This window comes from Artibeus jamaicensis, unplaced genomic scaffold, assembly GCF_021234435.1.
Source record: "Artibeus jamaicensis isolate MK-2021 breed Jamaican fruit bat unplaced genomic scaffold, CSHL_Jam_final contig_525, whole genome shotgun sequence".
NCBI classification, from domain to species: domain Eukaryota; kingdom Metazoa; phylum Chordata; class Mammalia; order Chiroptera; family Phyllostomidae; genus Artibeus; species Artibeus jamaicensis.
In genome coordinates, this window is record NW_026521874.1 from 4,577,054 (window position 1) to 4,595,608 (window position 18,555).

General features: G+C 49.8%; 1 protein-coding gene across 1 annotated transcript in view; it reads left to right on the plus strand.

The window, feature by feature from the left end:
- CCDC63 (coiled-coil domain containing 63) overlaps nucleotides 1–18,555 on the plus strand; it is a 29,584-nt gene that overhangs the window by 7,045 nt on the left and 3,984 nt on the right. The window contains exons 4-10 of the mRNA XM_037133439.2: nucleotides 713–902; nucleotides 5,309–5,428; nucleotides 7,841–8,022; nucleotides 8,848–9,029; nucleotides 9,757–9,977; nucleotides 13,696–13,770; nucleotides 17,429–17,621. Coding sequence (XP_036989334.2) covers nucleotides 713–902; nucleotides 5,309–5,428; nucleotides 7,841–8,022; nucleotides 8,848–9,029; nucleotides 9,757–9,977; nucleotides 13,696–13,770; nucleotides 17,429–17,621 — 1,163 coding nt within the window. The remainder of the gene's footprint in view (nucleotides 1–712; nucleotides 903–5,308; nucleotides 5,429–7,840; nucleotides 8,023–8,847; nucleotides 9,030–9,756; nucleotides 9,978–13,695; nucleotides 13,771–17,428; nucleotides 17,622–18,555) is intronic.

Here is an 18,555-nt window from a genome sequence, read left to right on the forward strand (position 1 = left end):
CCTCCAGAGGCTGTTGAGGCAGCTGGTCTGCAAACCACACTGAGCACTGGGTGTCGCAGGAGGGTGCCCAGAGTTTGCCAGAAACTTGGCCTCTGGGCCATTTTCTATTGTTGAGTCATGCAGTCTCCTGAACCTTTTCTCTTTTCTCTATCCCCCTTCACCCACTGTCCCCCACCCTCTCTCTTCTCCAGAGTAGACAGAGGGAGAGAAAGAAAGGAGGAGACGCATGTCCGCCAATTTAACAAATCATTAGCACCCCGAGTAGAGAAACTGGTGGAGGTTAGAGGTTACTGTGCATCGCTGCGTTGGTGCAGAATTGCAAAATTCTGTCTGATGGGTTTGCCTCTCATTATCGGAGATAATTGGCTGTAAAGTCTGGAAAGAAAGCTTGCAAAATCAGACAGATGCCAGTGAGCTGGGGGCAAAAAGAAACCGTGAGGCGTCCTGCTTTGTCTGGATAATGGGTTTTGACAGGCACAGCTGCAAATTGTTCCCTAGGGGGGAAAAATGCCCCTCAGAGAAAGGCAGAGCGGGGAAAGTTGCATTGGCTCTCAGGCGATCTGAGTTCTAGACCTGGACCAAAGACTTGGGCAAGTCCCTCACGGCTTGGGTGGGATGTACCGCTCCAGTCCCCCTTCGCAGTGGAGGCCGGTGTGTCTGATCAGGGTGAATTCAAGCATTCAAGGTTAATCACGCACTGCTTCCCCGACAGGAAGGAGATCAAGACCCTGCAAGAGGAACAGGATGAGGTCACCCTGCTCTTGAGTCTCATCAAGTCCTCCAAGAACTTAGATCGGAATGAGAAAAACTACATAGAGCTGCGTTTCCTGCTGCAAACCAAAGAGGACTACGACACCTTGATTAAATCGATGAAAATACTCCTGGCTGAACTGGATGAGAAGGTGTGGTCTTTCGCTTAAAGGGTTAACTGGAGCACAGAGCAAAGGGAAGGGCTGGGGGGAGTACCCATGATGCCTCAGGCCAGACCTGACTTTCTTATTCACTTTCCTAAACAGGGGCTTAAATGGGAGAGAAAAGTCCCAGCTCCCAGGTTTGGAGACTAGACACTCTAGAAGAACTGAGTGCGCCCTCTGGTGGCTCCTAGCCACATGCGGTTTTTTACGGACCCTGGTCACTGTCTGCACCACCTTGTAGCCCTGATCTCCTGGCTCTATTGATCCATTTCTCCACTGCGATGTGCAGTGCTTCCCACTGCACTTGGAATAAATCCCCAAATTCATACTGTGTCAGTCAGGAGGTGTTTGGTTATGCTGTAGTAACGAACATCCCCCCCCCCCCAAACTCAGTGGTTTAAAATAAGAAAGGTTTCTTCCTCATTCGTGCTTCCTGTCTATCAGGGATTGGCTAGGGGCTCTGATATCTTCTCATCCTGGGGCCAGGCCAATGGGATGGCCACTGTCTTGGCCATTGCCAAGCACTGTGGCAGAAAAAAAAAAAACAGCCTCACACTGTTAATCGAATGCTCTAGTGATATTTGTGTCACTTCTGCTCGTGACTGATTGATTGGCTCAGAATGGTCTACCAAACCCACAATGGCCCCAGATACCCATACCCAAAGCAGTCCACTTTACCCATCCTCAGGAGTCCAGAACATGGAGCCCTCCCATGGATTTGGAAGGCAGAGAGTGAGAAATGTTTACTGAATAGCATTAATGACTCTACCCCTTACAAGGGCTTGAGAAGCCCTGTGTGATCTAGGCCCTGCTTACCCTCTGGCCACATTCCAAATAGTATCCTCCTTACCTTATCTCACCCTACCTGAAAGACTTATTTTTTCCCCCAAGTATGAGAAGCCTTTTCTCACCTCAGGGCCTTTGCACATGCTGCCCCTGCCCCCAGTCACCTTGGCTGCTTGTTTTTTAGGTCTCAACTTAAACGTGACTCTCTCAGGGAGGACTTACCTGTGCCCTCTCTGCAGTTTGCAGCATATCCTCCTTGTGTTAGTCAGGTTCCTGGCCGGGAAGGAACAGCGTGCTTAGTGGGGCACGTGGAGAAGAGTTTTATGAAGGGATGATTTTCAGGGGTGTGAGCGCAAAGTAGGGACATTGAAGCACTTGAGGGTAAGTGACAGTAGACAGGAGGGTCAGTCTGGAACCTGGAGACAAGGAGCAAGCCAGGGGGAGCAAGTACCCCAACCTCTTTCTCTTCTTACCCTCTGCTCCCCAGGGCAAGGTGTCACTGTGGACTCCTTCCAGGCCAGTCTTTGGGGAACCAGGTTGGGCAGGTGGAGCAGGGTGGAGATGGATATTACCAAGGGGGGGGCAAACAGGAGATCCCAGCCCACCCCCTCACCCTCTTCATGATACCACATGGCCCCTCCTCCCTTGCCCTTCTCCCACTGGTCATTAATACCAGTGTCACCTAGTGTCTCCCTCACCTGTCACCTCCAGGAGTGCAAGGACCACATTGGGTTTGTTCCCTTGTGTCTATTCCGGTGCCCAGAACATAGTAGGTCCTCCGTAAATGTCTACTGATTGAATGCACCTGGAAATCCCAGCGCACCTTTCCTCTGCTTCAAACTCTTCAGTAATTTCTATTGTTCTGGTGATGGAGGCCAAGCCCCCCAGGGTGGTTTGCCACCTCTGTTGCCTTGTGCCCCTCCTGCCCCCTCCGCCTTCTCTCCAGCCCCCTCCTCCTCTGTGTTGCAGCCACACTGGCTGGCTGGCTGCCTTCGTGACCCACGGCGCTCTCTCACTTCAGGCCTTGGCACATGCTGTTCCCTCTTGCTTGGATGGTCCTTCCTCGTCCTGTTGGCTTGAACTCCTGTTTATTCTTCCAGTCTCAGCTCAGATGTGCTGGCAGCTACTATAGATGTGTGCCTGGTGTGGACGAAAGCTGCACCACAAACCAGTCACGCATATGGTTGGCAGTGTTTGGAGATGACTTTATCTGCAGTGTTTGTATGCAGAACAATGAAGTGAGCTCTCTGCAAAGGTGACAGGGGGTTTTGGGGCCCAGAGAACTTGGCTGGAGTTACAAGGATAGACAGAGACACTAAGGTTCTTTCTTGCTGGCTGTGGCAGGGTGTATTTTACTTACCTGAAGTCAGGATCCATTATCCTTATGGATAGTCTGTGGTGTGTCAGGAATGCTTTTACTTACCAATTATTTTTAAATAGACTTTAAAATTTTAAATCATTTTAAATTGACAGGAATGTTGTGAAGATAGTTCAGAGTTTTCACATACCCTTCACCCAGTTTCCCCTAATGCGAGCAGTTACTGTATCCATTTGAACTGAGAAGTTAACACGGGCACAGTACTGCTCACTGAATGGCAGGCTTGATTTGGTTTCACTGTTTTTTTTTCATTAATGCCCCTTCACTGTCCCAGGGGCCAAGGCCACATTGCATGTAGGGTACCACATCTGTTCTTTGCTTCACAAGAATTCCTGTGGACATAGTTGGCCTCAGGGTTGTTTCACCTGCTTTAAAAGACTGTGGTAGCCACGTCTTCCCCTGCACCCAACCCTGAATTCTTCATCTTCGTTCCGTGGGCATCCTCAGAGGAAGGGGTGCTGCTGCCCTTCTGCAAGGCCAGGCCCCTCCTGTGTTAGGTGCTCTCAGCATCCTTCCCCCATGAAGGCCTGGCTTCATCAACGACCATCCTTACTGTTCTCTTTGCCACCCTCTGTCTTTGTCTCTTTAATCTTAAAAAAAAAAAAAAAAAAAAAAATCTCAGAGCCAAGCACAACCAAAAAGCAAACTAAAACACAATGCATCTGCAATTCCAAATCACTGCCAGCTTTTCCTCTTTCTAGAAGTGTCTAGAAGGGATTGTCTATATTCTGTGTCCCTTTCTCAGGTAGCCACCGTCTCCGGTACTGCCCCTAGTGGTCACAGCAACCTTCCCCGCCGCGTTCCCCACCGAAACTGCTGTTTCCGGAATCACCGAAGCCAGGGACATCAAATCTGTGAATATACTCATCTTTCCCTCTGGAAGTGACCTGCCAAACACACACCCCATCTCTTAGGACAGGGGTTCTTAAACCTGTCACTCCCAACACCCATTTCTTTGCCTTCCTTCCTGAGATCACTTCCTTTCTTCCTCCCTTGCCCCTTCCTCCTTCCACTGAATTATTAATGATGCCCAGTCAAGGGCACATATTTTAAGGTACACCTGGATGAATTTTTACACTTTTATAGACCTGCATAACCATTTCCAAGATCCAGATATAGAACATTCAGCCCCAGAAGGCCCCCTGGGTGCCCTCCCGTTACCTACCCTTTGAGGGGCTTGTCCTCTGACCCCGAGAATCATAGACTTGCTTTGCCTGTGAAACTGCCCGTGAGTGGCCCCTTCTAGTAGTGCTCTTCATGTCTGATTCTTCCACTCAGTGCTGCGTCTGCCAGCGCCCCTTTCTTGACAGTAAATACTTTGTAACCCCTGCTTCACAGTCCTGAAATAAAATGCATAGACAATGTAACCTTTTACCTTTATTCTTTGAAATCATTATGATGCTCTGAGGATAGTATAAAGGAGAAATAAACAAAAGTGATTTATACTAAGATTATTTATTTAAAGATTTGTAAAGTTATTTATCTAAATAAATGTAGAAGTGTGTATTTTGATATGTGAGTGTTCTGGCCTGACTTACCTAGAACAGGGCCTCTGCAGAGGGAGGGGGAGCAAATAGATTGGCTTTGTGGGCCATGTCACAACTGCTTCACTCTGTCTTTGTAGTGGGAATACAGCCATGGACACTAGATAAAGAATGGGCATGGCGGTCAACCAATAAAACTTTATTTACACAAACAGGCAGTGGGCTGGATTTGGCCAAGGGACTGATCTGAAAGATAGAGTCAGAGGCCTGCGGTTGATACACAGACTCACGGAGCATCATCGCACGCTGCCCACTGGTTCTTGTCTCATCCTCAGTTCAAAGAACACACTCCAGGTTGTGCTGGCCACACGACTTCCCAAATGGTGGCCCACTCTTGGGGACCTGGGGGACAGGGGTGTCCTGTCGTCGCAGGAGTTCCAAAGGGCTTGCCGGAGCGTTTCCGCTGGGAAGCATGGCTTTGTTCGGGTCAGGTGGAATGTGTGCCCACAGGGAAATGTGCCCACGGAGGTGAGAGCAAAAACTCTGCATGGCCCCATTTTACCCGAGACTGGCCAAGATTAAGTTGAGTGGAGCAGGCACCGGAGAGAGAAATTAAAATTCCCTTTATGGGAAAAGAAAAGTTGCGGCTTTTGTTTTTAGCACGATCAAGATAGTAAGCGGTTGAACTTGGACCCATATAGATATTATTAACACAGCTGGGTTTTATCTTTCTTTTTTTTTTTCAGATTATTCAGATGGAAAAAAAAGTTATAAACCAAAAACAGATCTTCACAAAATTGCAGGAGGCCCATAGCCCCCGGAAACTGCAAAAACAGATCCAAGCGTTGGAAACTCGTCTGAATCTTGTACGTAGAGGGTTCCCTGCAGCTCCGCCAACAGCCCGGCGAACAGCTCTGCCTCCCTTTGCTCAGACTAAAGGGTGATGATGTCCGGGGTGCCCTCGGCAGAATACACTAGTTCAGTCAGTTGGCTCAGGAGGCGGAGACCTAGTGGGGCACGCCTAGACCCAGCAGCCTATGAGAATTCAGCATCCGCTCTCTGTGTCCCACCCACTCTGTCCCAGGCTTTCTGCTTGGCCCACAGTTACCCAAGGTGCCTTTCTCCTTCGCGCCCCCTGTACCCTAGCACATGCCGTTGTCCCCACACTCTCTACCAACCCCGCCCTTCTGGGACACTGACTGCTAGTTCCCTGCTTCGGAAACTCCTACTTGTTTTCAGGAAGCAGTTCAAATACTGCCCTTCACCAGGCAGCGTCAGTTAGACCTGCCTCCCCTGTGCCAGTCTGCTCGCGCCTCTATTCAGCTAGTACCTTTTGGTTGTCGTTGATGTTTCTGAGCGAGATTAGGCATAGGCACGTGCATTAGTCAATTGGAAGAAAAGTGGTGTTTCCTGACTGCCTGCAGTCTGCAGTGACTTTGGCATTAAGCAGGAATCAAGTACAAACTGGTTTTAACAAAAACAGGTGATGGATTGGTCATAGAAGTGAGAAATTCCAGGGAGAAGTGGTGCCTTCAGCTGTCGGTGGGCCTAGGGGCTCCAAGCGTGTTTCTAGGACACCGTTATCTGTCCATCTAAACTCTGGGTGGACTTCATGCTTGGGTGGCCCCCAGTGTGAACAAACACCAGCAGACAGGGAGCATCTCTGCCCCAGAGTTCAATCGCAAGTCCCAGGGCTCCCATTGGGCCAGCTTGGGTCATGTGCCCCTTCCTGACCCAATCATTGCGGTCTGAAGACTGGAATAGTGGACTGGAGTCATGTGACTGCCTTGGACTGCCCTCCCTGCTCCAAGCTGGGGATGGCAGCATTATCCAACTACCTGGTCTGCAAGTCGGGGGGAGTGGTTCCCCTATAATAGCAAAAAGAAAGGGAGGAGGCACGATGGGCAGGTACAAAGCACAGATTCTGGTCTGGCTGGTGAAATTACAGCTCCCAGGAAATGACTCAGAAGAGAAGGAAAATGAATTGGTTTAGAGGGAAGCCTGTTACGAATTCACTCCACAAAGCTTATAGCTTTGCCACAATGCTGACCCCCAAGCTTTAACCTGGAGTGGCTGAAGCAAATTTGATCTGATCTCTGTCCACCTGCCCGAGAAGTCTGGCAGCTGCGGGAGGGCAGGGCAGTGTGTCTTTCATATCCCTGCACAGTGATTTGCAGCCTGGCCTCCGAATGCCTGGGATGCAGGTTGCAACGCAGGTTCATGGGTCTGCTCTACAGTTGGTGAGTCAGAACCTCCCAGGCTTGTATGTAGGCATCTGCCCTGTTATTAACAGCCCGGGTGGGCCTGAAGGTCCCCGTGGTTAAGAACCATTAATGCCTGGCATGGTGTGAGGCTCAGAACAGGTGCTCACCAAACATCTGTCGATTGAATGAGTGAATAAATGCATGCATGGTTTAAGGATGGCTTATCTGCAGAGGTCGGCTTTTGTGTTAGAGGTCTGTTCAGATTCTCGACTTCTCCCTGGGCCAGTTCACTATTGCCTTGCTCCTGTAACGCTCTGCAAAGCACAGGACAGCCCCCACCACAGAGAGTCACCCGGCCCACGATGTCACAGTGCCTGGTGCGAGAAGTTCTGCCTTAAAGCAGCCCCAGCTTACCTCTTCCCACGTTGCCAGCTAGTTGAAGAGCCCGGGTCAGTCAGTCGTCCTGTAGAAAGTTCTACTTTCTCCACTCAGCTGCTTGTTCCTCACGGTGTCATTTACTTTGATCCCCTCTTTTCTGCAATTACTGAAAACTAGAAGGTAGGTGTAAAAGTAGGTGAGAAATTCGCTCTGGCTGGTGTGGCTGAGCAAACTGAGTGTCAGCCTGCAAACCTAAAGGTCACCGGTTCGGTTCCCAGTCAGGGCACATGCCTGGGTTGCAGGCTGGGTCCCCATGCGAGAGGCAACTGATGGATGTATCTCTTGCACATCCATGTTCCTCTCCCTCTCTTTCTCCCTCCCTTCCCCTCTTTCTAAAAATAAATAAAAAAAACCTTTAAAAAGTATCACTGAACACAGAGTATAAACACATTTAACAAAAATAAAAGGATGTGAGAATTTTGAAGTCCAGATAAAGTAACTCACCAAAGGCCACGAAGCCAGTTGGTGGGCCAGTTTAAGCCTCTCACCCAGCAGCCCAAGCCACGGTTCGGTGGGCCTACAGTGAGTGGTGGGGAGAAGACCCTCCAGCCCTGGCAGGAAGCTTATCTCAGGCCCAAGGGATGAGCCCTGATGAGCCCCGTTTTGAACTACTGCCTACCCACCCCCGCCCCTCAGGTCACCGTGCAGTTTGACAAGGTGCTGACCACCAATGCTAAGCTCCGGAAGGAGATTGAGGACCTACGGTACGAGAAGGCTGCTTATGACAACGTCTTCCAGCAGCTCCATCGGCGCCTGTCAATGCAGAAGAAAACCATGAACGTGGCCATCGAGCAGTCTGCACAGGCCTACGAGCAGAGGTGGGCTGAGGGGAGGGGCCCTGGGGCAACAATGCCTCTTAGCCCCCTGCCGAGCATCTGACTTCCGACTCCGGGCCACCCCTGCCCCCTGTGCTTGTAGGACCTTAAATCATCCTTGTAACTCTGAGCACTGAATGTGTGCCAACGCATGATGCCGGGTGCTTTGGGTAAATAGTTCAACCCCAAAAGTGCCATAGGAATTACACCCTCATTTTACAGACCAGGAACTGAGGGCTTAGAGAGGCCAAGATACCTGAGATCCAGGTAAATGGCCGAAGGGGCGGAGCTGAGGTTCGAATCTCCGTGCTGTACTGTCTCCTCCAGGTGCCCCTGCGTCTATCCTGGGGGTCTCTCTCAGTCCAGGCTGTCTCCTGGTTTGACCCTCACGGGGCAAAGACACACAGGGCTGCGGAGATCACAAGTTTTGGAGTCAGTGAGATGTGGGTCCAAACCCCGGCTCCAACGCAACAACATCATGATCGGACCTCTTTGGGTGGTAGTGCGGATTAAACAATATCTACGTATTCTGGAGCCGCTGGGACATAGTAATAGACAAGTGGTGCTGATGGTGATGGCGGTGATGCGGTGATGATGATGGAGATGTGTGTGCTGGTGATGATGATGATGGTGGCGGTGGTTGTAGCGATGATGGTGATAGAAAAAGAATTTCCTGGAGGTGGGCTAGAGCTGGGAGCTCCTGTCATTCAGGTAAAAGGGGCTGTTCCTCCACCCCCGTTGGCGGAAAGTCCCCCTGGGCTGGTAGGGAGAGGGGAGCGGGAGGGAAGGTCCTCCGGGCCCTCAGGCTCTGTGGCCACCTTCCCCCAGACTGGAAGCCACGGCGCGCATGGCGGCCATGAAGGAGCGGCAGCAGAAGGACATCTCTCAGTACAACCTGGAGATCCGAGAGCTGGAGCGCATCTACGCTCACGAGACCAAGCTCAAATCCTTCCTGCTCGCCAAGCTGAATGATCGTACGGAGTTCGAGGAGCAGGCCAAAAAGGAAGAAGGTGCACCCTCCTGAGGGTGGAGGGGACCAGATCTTAAACCATGCTCGGGGGGTTTAACTCGGTCCCAAGGACAGGGGGGAGCCTCGGCATGTAAAGGGGTTATGGGGCCAGGTGTGACTAGAAAGGTCTAGAAAGATCCTTCTAATGGCCACACGGGGACCAAATCAGAAAGGTAAGGCTGAGTTCAGAAGAGTTGGCTATTGCAGGGGTCCGGGCTGGAGGAAGTAGGCTGGGAGAACGTCCTTTGTTCTAATTCCATGGGTTTACCAAGTTCTGAGCCTGCTCCCGGCCCTTTGTCCCCAGGGCTTCCTTGAATTTCATCCTGCTCAAATGGCACCTCCTTTGAGAGGACGTCCCTGACCGTCCAGCTGCCCTGTCACAACACCTCATGGGTCTCCTCTGTTGCTCAGGCCACAGTGGCAGTCACTGGATTTCTTTTTCTGTTTGGTGTCTGTTCTTCTTTTTTCCTTTATGTCTGATTCCTCTACCAAATCTCCGTGGGGTAAAGATTTTGTGTCCAGAGACCCCCAGCTCAGTATCTGGCACATAGTAGGTGTTCAGTTATCTATTCACGAGGCAACGAAGGAGTGAAACCCCTGCCACATCTCCTGGGAAAGGGTGGCCTCCTCCCCAGGGCACAGAGGTGACGACACAGAGCCCGTCTCTCCGGGGCCCGCACTGAGCACCTGCCTGGTCAGACTCCCTGTTGCTGCTTTTCCCTTTCTAGCTCTCAAGGTCAAGAGGCCCAGGAAGAAGAGCAAGGGTGAGAGTTTTGAGAGCTACGAGGTGGCCCACCTCCGGCTGCTGAAGCTGGCCGAGAATGGCAACCTGAATCAGCTCATCAAGGACTTTCTGGACAAGGAGGAGAAGAACTTCGCCCGGTTCACGTACGTCACGGAGCTGAACAATGACATGGAGATGATGCACAAGAAGATCGAGAAAATTCAGGTCAGGGAAGCTCTTCTCTCCTAGGCCCGAGGCCCAGTGGCTCCCGGAGCCTCCCCCAGAGGGGGCTCCTCGGAACTCTGCCTGGTGTGCCCTGCAGACAGGAGGGCCTCCGGGTCAAACCAGTTTGGGAAACCCTACATTTCCCTGGGCTCCCCTTGCCTTTAACCTTCCCGAAGCTGGCATTTGTCTTTCAATGGATATACACACTTAATGTGGTCCTGTCCCCTCGCTGCAAGTGACATTCAGAATCCAGGGTTCAGGAAACTGTAGCCTGGGCCAGCTGTGGCCTGTGGCCTGTTTTTGTGCAGCCCATGAACTAAGGGTGGTATTTACAGTTTTTATAGGGGTATAAGAAAAAAAATAAAAGGGGACTATGTAAGGCAGACCAGATATGGCCTGTGAAACCTAAAATATCTGCATCTAGCCCTTCGCCTTCATCGCTTGCTGACCAACAGCTTCACGGGGCCGAGATGAGGCAGCAGGCCATCTTGGAGAGACACGATGGGCGGGAGCAGAGTAAACGCCCTGACAAGTTCCGTTGTGAAGGAACCTGCCGGCCTTGGTTGGTCTTGTTATCTCCCAAGCTCAATACTCTCCAGGGCATCCATAAAGGGCCTTTGGGATGTCTGCAAAGTACAGAGTCTAAACTCAGGGTGTCACTCCAGGCTCCTCAAAATTTGCCTTTGACCTGCCCCTGCAGACTCAGCCCCCACTGTGACCCCCAGTGACCCCTCTGCAGCTGCCAGCTGCAGCTGTCCTGTGCATTTCCCTCCTCTGAGGCTCTCCCTGTGCCGTTCCCTCCTCCCCACCCCACTGCTTTACTTCTGGTGAAATGCCACTCATTAGTCCTCACCCCACACAAATGTCACCTCCTCTGGGACGTTATTGTTCCTCCTTCTAAGGCCCCAGTGCTCTGTTTACATGACAAGAGAGGCCACTTCCTTTTGTAATGGCACTGTTTCCTGAGTGTTGGGTTTGTGTGCTGGCTACAGACAAGTGGACAGCAGCTAGAATGGATAGATGACACTTTTAATTTCCTAGTGAGGAATTAATTATCATGAGGACTAGGAAACATACAGCTCGAGAGCAAACTTGTGACTTGGATATTGTTAGTGTGGTAAGTAGTAATAGTAAACAAATAGTGATGGGCACAATAAAATGAAATCTGGCTGACTTAAAGACTATTCATAGATAAGGATAGATTGATAGATAATAATAGTGCAGGGCACACAGACTGGAAGAGATGGAGATGGTCGTAGCAGGTAGGGCTGTCACAGGAACCAGATGGCGTGCCCTCAATGGGCAGACTGAGGTGAGTTCTTTAAGAGGGACTGTTTACAAAGGTCTAAGGAAACTGAACAGGGAGAATGCAGGACCAGCGAGAAGAGAGGGCTTCAGACCTAGAGGGGGAGGCAGCAGCTTCTGGAGTCAGGAGAGTGGTGCGTAGAGAAAGTTGTCTGCATGTCCTTCCCGGAGGGATGTGGCCAAACTAGTGACCTGCCCAGGAGTGGGCAAGTACCCCCCAACCTCATTCTCCTTCTACTGTGTGATTCCTCACTAGTGTGTCTCATGGGCCAAGCAGAGGCAAGGATGCCCCTGCCCCGGGGCAGAGGGTGGGGTGGGGAGGGGAGGATCCTGGGACAGATGGAGAATGTCCAGCCCACCGTGCACTCCCCCTGCATCCCTGATGCCCAGGAAGGCCCTGCACACCATGGGAGGCACCAGCAGTGGCTCCCAAACGGTGACTGACCTTGACTCTCCCGTTCACCTTGAGTGCTCTCCTGTCCTCCTCTTGCTGCACAGCCAGTCTCTGGCATTGGGACTGACCACGATCTCGCCCTTTCTGGCCCTCAGTCTCCTTGTCTGTAGAGTGACTACTTGGACTAGAGCGGTACTTTCCAAACTTTTACCAAAAAATTCATAGAACATTTTTTGGTTTAAACCCAGGTCATGAGGAAACACCACTGTATAGAACGTAACATGCAGCAGTCCCGGATGAGGCGTTGGGGAGACACATGTCTGAGACCTTACTGTCTGCCTTCTTGTGGCACCTCTGCTCAAACTAGGGTTCCGATTTTTTAAAAAAGTTGAAAACAGTTAGAATTCTAACATCTGGCCTCACCCCTCCCTGGAGGACTGTGATCAGAGGCCCTCAGCTGGACACATGCAGCCTTCATTCTTCTTTTGCTGCTACTTCACCACCTCCAACATTTTAAATCGATTGGTTGCCAGCATTTAAAAACCAAGATATTGCACATGAAATTGTGGATTTCTGATTTCACTTGGAAAGTCAGATTTGAGGACTCCGGCCCGCTTTCCCACCCACGGGAAGCTGAGCGCCCCCGCCCATATAAGCTTTCTTCCTAGAGTTCGCTGGGTTTGAGTTTAGGACCTCGCGTTTCGGTGATGCGCCACTGCCCTCTGGTGGCCATATTTAGTATCGCAGGGATGGTCTGCAAACATCTGAAGGAATGATGATGGAAGGATGGTTTGGGAGTTCGCAGGACCCTGAATTCTCATGTTCCAGGAAGGAGCACTTGCTAGTCCCAGTGGAGTGACAGAGTCAAACCATAGAGAGGTATTTGAGGACCCCGTTTGTAAGTCGACCGGCCAGGAGATGGTTCCCGAATAGAATGCACCTAGATCTTTCCCATTCGCCATGATGGTATTTTTTCTCTCAGCTACACAGCCTGTCTCTGGCGTTAGGATGGCTGTAAACTCTTCTCCCAACAGTTCATCCCAGGTACCTCCCAACACCCGCTATGTTCTTTTTAGTGTCTCTGGGGATTCTGGATGCTCTGTGATAGAATCACAAGATGCTTCTTAAAAATGCATTTTCCCCAGGCTGTATCCCATACCTACAAACCTAGCTTCTCTGAGAATGGACCACGACTCTGCATTTAACCATTCTTATTTGAGACCCTTCCCCTTCATGATATGAATGTACCATCACTGACTAAACTGACCCTCTATCAGTAGACATTTAGTATGTCCCTAGTGGGGGCCATTATAAATAATAACACAGTGAACAGCCTTGAGCGACCACCTTTGCCCACTCGTCCTATTATTTCCACGGGGTGGATTCCTAGGGATGGACTTGATCATTCAAAAGGTGCGCACCTTCTAGACCTGGACTAGAAGGAGCTGTTTAGCCAGGGGTTCTCAAATCTGGCCCCTAAACAGCAGCAGCGGCAGAATCTACTGGGAACTTTTAGAAATGCATGATCCTGGGCACCCGCGAAGCTGCTGGATCTGAGCCTTCGGGAGTGGGGCCGGCACTCTGTGTTTTCACAGGCTCCCAAGGGACTCCGATTCGAGAACCCTGCTCTGGAGCCACCTGTTCATTACAGTAGCCACGATTTAAGTTTAATTTAAATATTTAAAAATTAGTTCCTCAGTGGCACTGGCCACATTTCAAGTGTGCAATGCCCATGCATGGCTGGTGCTGTAGTACTAAATGGTGCAGGCAACGTTGCTACCAACTCAGGAAAATTGTGTGGACCACACTGTTCTAGACATTTATCCAGAAAAAAATGAGCCATACTGTTGTTTTGGTTAGGAGACCTCCAGGGGCACAAGAGGGGGGCTCAGGGGTCCTGGGCTCCTTGGGTGGGATAATTTAAATCTTCATCAACTCCTTGAGGTCCAGGCTCCTTTCCAGGTGTGGTGGGGAGGGAAGCACCCACTTTTCCTCACGGTCTGCTTTCCTCCCAAACAGAACGAGATCTCCCTCCTGCAGTCCCAGCAGAAAATGTCCCAGGATGACAACTACTCTGTCCTGAGGCAGCTGGAGGTGAGACCAGGATGGGGAGGGAGGGACACTGGGGTTTCCGTCATCTGTTTGTCTGTCAGGCAGCCTGTCAGTTGGTTCTCAGAAGTAACACGCCTGCCCTGTGACTGTCTACTGGCCCGACAGGTTCAGACCCTTTGTCACAAGCGGCCTCTACAGCAGGTATTGCAGCAGAGTTTTGTCCCTAGGGCCTCTTTGTCCCTTTCAAAGGCTTTAGGGAGCTTAGCCCAGGGCTGTGCACCTGTCAGCTCACTCCAGGCTGGCGAATTGCAGACTGGTGTCTGCCTCGGGCTCTCCTTCCTTCTCCCCCTTGTCCTAGCTGTAGCCCATTCTCAGTCAACAATAGTTATCACAAACATTTCTTGAGCAGTTACTACATACCAGTAGTACTAGGCTAAGGGCTTTGCTTGCACTATTTCATTTAATCCTCTCCACAGCCCTGTGAGGCACCTGCTGTGATCTCTCCATTTTACAGTAAGGAAACTGAGGTTCAGAGAGGCAAAGTCTCTTGACCGACATCATGGATCTGGGATACTGTATGAGCTTTGCATTGTACTTAGCCACTAATAATAGAGACTCAGAATAGCCCTGGCTGGTGTAGCTCAGCGGGAATAACTGGCCTAATCAAGATAGAAGTTTAGCCCTGGCTGGTGTGGCTCAGTAGATTGAGCGCTGGCCTGTGAATGGAAAGGTCACTGGTTTGATCCCTGGTCAGGGCACATGCCTGGGTTGTGGGCCAGGTCCCCAGTGTGTGGGGTGTGTGTGAGCAACCGATCCATGTATCTCTTGCACAATGACATTTCTCTCCCTTTCTCCCTTTCTTCCCCTCTCTCTAAAATTAAATAAATAAAATATTTTTTAAAACATAGAAGTTTATTTACTTTGTTAAGAAATAAATCTGAAGATAGGCACTTCAGGGCTGGTCATGACATCATCAGTGAGCCAGGCCCCCCTTTTCTGTTTTGCCATCCTTAGTGTGTGGCTTACATTCCCAAGGATGCCTCATAGTTGTAGTATGGCTGCTGATGGTCCAGCCATAACATATACATTCCAGATAGGAAGAAAGCGGGAAAGGCAAGACAAAACAAAACTAAACTAAACTAAACTAAACTAAAAAAAAAAAGGCCTTGCTGGTGTGTCATTTGGCTTAAAGTTCTTTCCCTGAAATCCCTTCCAGGGACTTCTGTGTTTACACCACACTGGCCTTCCCCATTGTGAAGAAGAATTGGAAATGCCCTAAGTACAATCAGGGTTTTGTTATCCAGGTATAAAGGGAGAGTAGCAAACATCTGCCAAAGATGTGAACTCAGGGAGTTGAGTGCAAAGCCATTTTAATCCAATAGTTTCTGGCCCAGGAACGGTGCTCCTAGGTCATTTCCCTTCCCTTCTCTGGGGCTGTTGTTAGCCTGCACCTGGTACAGCCATGGCGATGCCATTCTCTGATAGGCCACTGGAGGGCAGCAAAGCACATACTGCCCATTGAGCTGCTGCAGCTCAGAGAAGCCTCCCGGAGGAGTCCAGGAATGAAGAATTAGATTTCCAGGCAGGGCCCAAGTTCAAGGAGACCCTCCTCAAGTGAGGCACGGGCCTGCGGTCCCATGTCCTCGGCTTAGGGTCACCCAGCATCCAGGTGCCTTCTTGGGGTTGGGGCTAGTGCTGCCCTGCATCTCCGGATTTTGAAGGTCTAAAGCAGGTAGCCTCCTGGGGAAGCTGACCAGACAACCCCAAGAATGCCTCCCACCATCAGCTCTTCCTTCTCTGGATTTAGCAGGACTCCTGGAAGCCTTTTCAAATGCAAATACGCTATGCAGGAGAATTTGTCTTAATAGCCATAGGCTCACAAGATGTGTGTTTAGCTCCTGCTAAAGGTCACTTCCTTCTGCTCTGTTCTTGGGCCCTTTCCACACACCTTCCATTTTGCCATCGGCTGCCCCTCCAGGAGAAGTGGGGCCAGTTTCTAAGTGGGTTTTGCATAGGAGGTAAGCAGCCAGGCCCTGGGAACCAATGCTCAGGTATGACTCTCAGTAAAGTCCCTTCCTAGCTGTGTGACTTTGAGAAGGTGGTTCAACCTCTCTGAGCCTCAGTTTTCTCACCTGTAAAATGGAGATTATAATCATTCTCACCTCATAGGACTGCTACTTTCCTCTCGCCCAAATAAAAAGTTGAGCCCAAGGTCAGGTAGTTAGATGACTTGATACGGGGAGCTAAAAACAAGTTCACTTGTCTTCTCTGACCTCAGTATTCCTCATAGGAAAACAGGGACTGTTGTATGGATAAATTGAGATAATGCATATAAAATGCCTGGAGCATTTTAGGTGTTGGACACATGTTATCACCGTCACATCAGGCTTTTTAAAAAATTTTGATCATGTCAACTTCTGATGCACTTTTAGAATGAGAGGGCAGCTCTCGCTGTCCTATGAGGAAAATGCATCTGGAACAGGAAGCTGCCTGGTGTGGTGCTTGAGAGACAGTTGGAATCCTGGCTCCCTTCTCCTGGCTGTTTGCCTCACAGCCTCAGTTTCTTCACCTGGAAAATGGGTGTGTGGATGAGGCCGACCCCTGGGAATCATGATCTGAGACAGAGCCCTGGGCCCTACTGGGCCCAGTTCACCTTTGCAAGGGGAGGACTCAGAAGGAGACGCAGGAGGCATTGGGGCACTCAGCCTGGAACAGTGGTTCTCAGCCCGGCTGTGAGTTGGGACGCTTCGGAGACTTTAGCATTCCCGATGACGCCCAGGCTGCACCCCAGACCAGCGGCTCCGAATGAATCTCTGAGGCTGAGGTCTGGGCAGCAAATATGTTAAAGCTCCTAGGTGACGTTAACTTGAAGCTAACATTGCAACCCAGTGGACTCACAGAGGTTCTTAAGCTTTATTGTGAGTTAGAATCAACTGGAGGTTCATTACAGCACAGATTGCTGGGCCGCCCCCAGAGCCTCTGTCTGAACTGCAGCCCCTAATGTGCATTTCTCACAAACTCTCCATTCAAGCTGAGGCTGCTGGCCCTGGGACGCCACTTTGAGAACCACCGGGCTGGAGCAACCAATGCATTTTAAGCTGCGAGTGCTGAAGTTGGTTCGTTGGATTGCAGCCAGCATTTAAAAAATAACAAGGCTGAATAGAATAGAACAGAATAGAAGATATTAGAACATACAATAGGAATATTGATTTGTGAGACTTTAATTTCATTTGATTAGATAATATAAACACACACATGTATGTAGGTGGGTAGGCAGGTATTAGGCTGCAAATGTAAAATGTATTTTTCCTGCCGACCACAGTTTTTAAAAAAAATGAGTCGTCAGCTTTTAATAAAAAACAAATGAATCCAGCACACATGTAGGCACACATACATGTATGTAAGTAAAATAAAACCTACCTTAAACAATATAAGTGTTGTTATCCTTATTACCTGCAGTGCATACTAGTATTTTTCTCTTCCTTTCTCTTCTGTTCTAGTTAAGTCTTTTTTTTTTTTAATGCCAATTGAGGCTCATTAAATTGATCTCCCACCCCCTTTGAGGTTTGAAAACCTGGAGTTTGGAGACCCTGGCCTCACAGGATCCCGAACCCTCATTTCCACTGAAAGTCTGCAAGGGTGGGCTGACCCCAGGGTGGCAGCCTGGCTGACCTGGGTGGGAATCGGGGTCTGCCTCCAGGAGAAACTGAGGAAGACCACCGAGGAGGCAGATATGTATGAGAACAGCTACAAGGAGATCAGCAAGACCTTGGAGGGTCTCAAGAGCTCAGTGGAGAATCTTTTTCAGAAGATAAACTGTGATGCCACCAAGATCCTGGTGCAGTTAGGGGAGACGGGGAACATCACCGATACCAACCTTTCTCAGTACTTTGGTGAGTCAAGCTGGTCCCGTTGAACTCTTAGAAACCATTTCCAGAGCTTTCTGTAACCAGGCATGAGGACTTGTTTTTTTGGTGGCAGTGAGTCTGGTGGTGAAGCATGTGAGCAGTAATGTCAGTCTGTCTGGGTTCAAATCCTGGTTCTACTCTTATAAGCTGTGTGACTTTTGGCAACTTCCTGAACCTCTCTGTGCTTTAGTTTTTTTGTACCCCCCCCCCAAAAAAAAAGGAAAGAAAAGATATAAGAGGTAAACCCAATACCTACCTTATAAGTTTGTTGGGAAGATTGAGTAAATTAATAGTTCTTAGAGAAAAACAGTATGATCATTACAACAGAAGCATTTGACAAAATTCAACATTCATTCATGATAAAAACTCTCAACAAAAACACCTACAAGTAGCTGCACACTTAACGGTAAAAAACTGAATGTTTTTCCTCTAAGATCAGAAATAAAGCGAGGATGTCTGCTGTCTCATCATTCCTATTGGATATTGTCTTGGTTGTCCTAACCAATGCAACAACACAAGAAAAACAAAAGAAAAGCTTACAGATCGGAAAGGAGGAAATACAAGCGCTCAGAGCAGTGCCTGGCATGTGGCCAGTGCTTATTAACTAGAACGCACATTTCTAGTCATAGGCCTTGAGCTCAGCATAGAGAGGGAGGGTTGCCCCTACACAGATGATGACAATTTGGAACAAGCGGCTTCCACTGCTCTTAAAATAAAACCTAAGGTTCTTAGTAATACAGTTTGTGTTTGGAAACTCCCTAAGGTGGTCCCCTCCTGCCAGGTTCAGTGAGTCGTGAGGAGGGCTCACACACGTAGCATATAGTTGTACTCATGGCTGGGACTTAGTACAGCGAAAGGATCCAAAGCAAAATCATCAAAGGGAAAAGATGCTCAGGGTGAGGTCTGGAGGAAACAAGGA